This window comes from Helobdella robusta (assembly GCF_000326865.2).
Source record: "Helobdella robusta unplaced genomic scaffold HELROscaffold_5, whole genome shotgun sequence".
Classification (NCBI taxonomy): Eukaryota; Metazoa; Annelida; class Clitellata; order Rhynchobdellida; family Glossiphoniidae; genus Helobdella; species Helobdella robusta.
In genome coordinates this window covers 2557245-2560135 of record NW_008705254.1, presented here as the reverse complement: position 1 = coordinate 2560135, position 2891 = coordinate 2557245, and the positions used below count along the sequence as shown (strand labels likewise).

General features: G+C 39.3%; 1 protein-coding gene across 1 annotated transcript in view; it reads right to left on the bottom strand.

The window, feature by feature from the left end:
- Positions 1 to 745: 745 nt before the first annotated feature.
- HELRODRAFT_163338 (hypothetical protein) overlaps positions 746 to 2891 on the bottom strand; it is a gene marked incomplete at both ends in the record, with an annotated part of 5633 nt that continues 3487 nt past the window's right edge. The window contains one exon of the mRNA XM_009027233.1: positions 746 to 2891. This exon is cut by the window's right edge and continues 1308 nt beyond it. Within this exon, the coding sequence (XP_009025481.1) occupies positions 746 to 2891 (2146 nt within the window).

Below are 2891 nucleotides of genomic sequence, written 5' to 3'. Positions count from 1 at the left end.
ACCTTTTTTTAAAATCATTCACACTATCAGCATTCACAACTTCAATACCCAGATTGTTCCAGATATAAATTGATCTATTGATAAATTTAATCAATTTGAAGATTGATTAATTGATCTATTGATTAATATAATTAATTTTAATAATTTAAATAATATTATTATAAATATAGGGTTAGAAATATTAAATAAAATCAACCGAAAACTTCAAATATTGCACACACACACACACACACACACACACACACACACACACACACACACACACACACACACACACACACACACACACACACACATATATATATATATATATATATATATATATATATATACTACAATACTCATCGCTGACGTATCACGCACAAGCACAAATTTGATATTGTCAGTTAGTTTCATTAAACATTCACCTTTTGAACCAGATGACAACCTTCATACTTTATTGTTACCAAGTTTCAAATAATTTCTGAAACTGGAAACTTACTTAATTCTTCACTATAAAAAGTGTCTCTTCGATTTAAATTTGCTGAATGATTATTGTACTTGGTGCTGAAAATTGGTGTTTATCTATACATGAACATGAACTGAAGAATGGATGGAAGAGAGCAGGCATATCTGGAGCAGTTCACTCTTCTTAAATATGCACACGGTTTTACCATTGGTTAGGTGATTGCAGAATGTCTTAGATCACTTTCCATCTTTCTTCAACTTATCTATCATCCGTTAATTTGTTGAGTTGATGGTGAACTCATGACGTCATCAGGAAATGAACTGCCATCTTGTCCTTCACCCACTCCTGTTCGCTGGCGGTCATGTGTTTGAATGCTTTGTGCCGCTTGCTGCGTGGTTTGCCGTACTTGTGGGGCAGCTGATGCTCGTTCGATGATCTTCTGTCGTTGGATGGCCTTCTGCCCTCCTTTGTGATCAGTGCCAGAGTCAAGTCGTTGGCTGAGTTGAAGCTAGTGATGTCATTACTATTTCTTCTTGTGCTGTTGATGTTTGTGCTGCTGAGGCTGTTGTTATTTATGTTGTTATCTGTGTTGCTTTGTGTGCCACCGTTTGCGCTGATGTCGTTGCTGACCTTGTTGAAAATACCACTGATAAGGTGAAGAGACGTATGTTGAGAATTGTTAGTGGAGCTAGTAGCATTGTGTTTATCGTTAGCAACATTTTTCTCCTTCTTGTGGCCGTCAACATCGAAAGTGTGGGATTTATCATTTGTATTGTCATTTGTGTAGTTGTTTGGGTCGTTTGTGTTGCTTTGTGTGTTGTTGTTTTTGTTGTTATTAGTGCTGTTGTATGTGTAACAATTTGTTTCGTCGTTGTTCGCATGAACGTCGTCGTCGTTGTTTGTTTTGTTGTTGTTGTTGATGTTGTTGTTGTTGTTGATGTTGTTGTTGTTATCAAATTGTTGAAAAAAGAAATTGTTACTTTCAATGTTTTGATTGGCATCATCCAGAGAAAGGAGCAACACGTTCAGCTGGCCAGCAACCAAGAAGCCCTCATTTTGATGATCACCTAGGTTTGTGAGGTTGCCGCTGGCTTCAAAGACGTCATCATCGTCATTTTCATTGTTGGTTTTGTTTCTATCTTTAATAATGTTTTTAGACTTATTATTAAAACTCCCATCGGAATCTTGAATGCTGTTGTTGTTGTTGTTATTGTTGTTTATGTTGTTATTATTTTCTGCCCGCAAGTTATTAATCTTGCCCATGTTATTAGCATCATCCTCTTCCAGAGCAGCAGCAGTTGGAGGTTTGAAATGGTGGAGAGTGACGACCTCATCCATCTTCTGAATCGTGCTGTAACATTTTTTCTTCGCAGCTGCAGATGCTGTTCCAATCACCGAGACTTGAGTTGACCTTCGCGTTCTGCCCTTTGGATTGTTCTTCTCAGGAACTTTCCTGCAATGTGTAACTGAGGCGAAACAGATTTTCATTCTATCGGCGAATGCGTTCCTAAAATCTCTACTCATGGTGCAGTAGACGACGAAGTTGACGGAGTAGCTGATGAGGATCATGAGGTTGATGATTGAAGAGGCGTTCCTGAATATGTTGGGAGTGAGTAGTTCTGACTCCATCATGTTTCCAATGTTGTAGATGACAATGAGGACGGCAAGAGGCAGCTCGGCCAGCAGAAACAAGCCAACGACCACAACCATCATGCGAGTTGTACACGTGCACTCTATTTTTCTTCGCCTCTGCTCTGATAAGTTCGCATGTTTGTTCATCGCTAATATTTTGGTCTTTGTTGTTGTTAACATGGAGAATGATTCGTGTGCCGGCTTTCTTATTATACATTTTTGTTGTGAAGATGTGGCTACACATGGTTGTCGTCGTGTGGTAGAAGTGGTGGCGGTAGTAGATGTAGAAAGATTTGAATTCGTTGTATCAATTGTGATCATTGATGCGGCGGTCGTTTTTGTAGCGAATGTTGTGGTTGTGGTTTTGACAATTTTTCCTACTAATTCACCTTGGTCTCCAACAGTCGTATGATGTTTGAGTGTCGACTCTGCTAGGGTTTCTGTAGGAGCCACCACATTTTCATGCTTTTCATTTTTGTCCGAAGAACCACTGCTGTTCTTAATTTGTTCGACTTTGGTAGCCTCACTTTCAGCAACATTAACGTATCTCATATCACAGATCAGTTTGTGTTCCACCAGCTGACAGCCATCAGATTTAAGATTTATTTTTAAATTATTTTCTTGGTTGATTTTAATCATGTTTTGATTGAGATTCGACTGAGACAGAGACGGTTGCCTGTTGTGGTGTTGCTGCAACAATCTGCAACGACGTGCACTCGCCTGCCTGAGAGCGAGGATGAGAAATGTGTTGAGTATGACGAGCGAGGCACAGGGAAGGATGTGGACAAAGATGACGCGAGCCCAGTAGTAA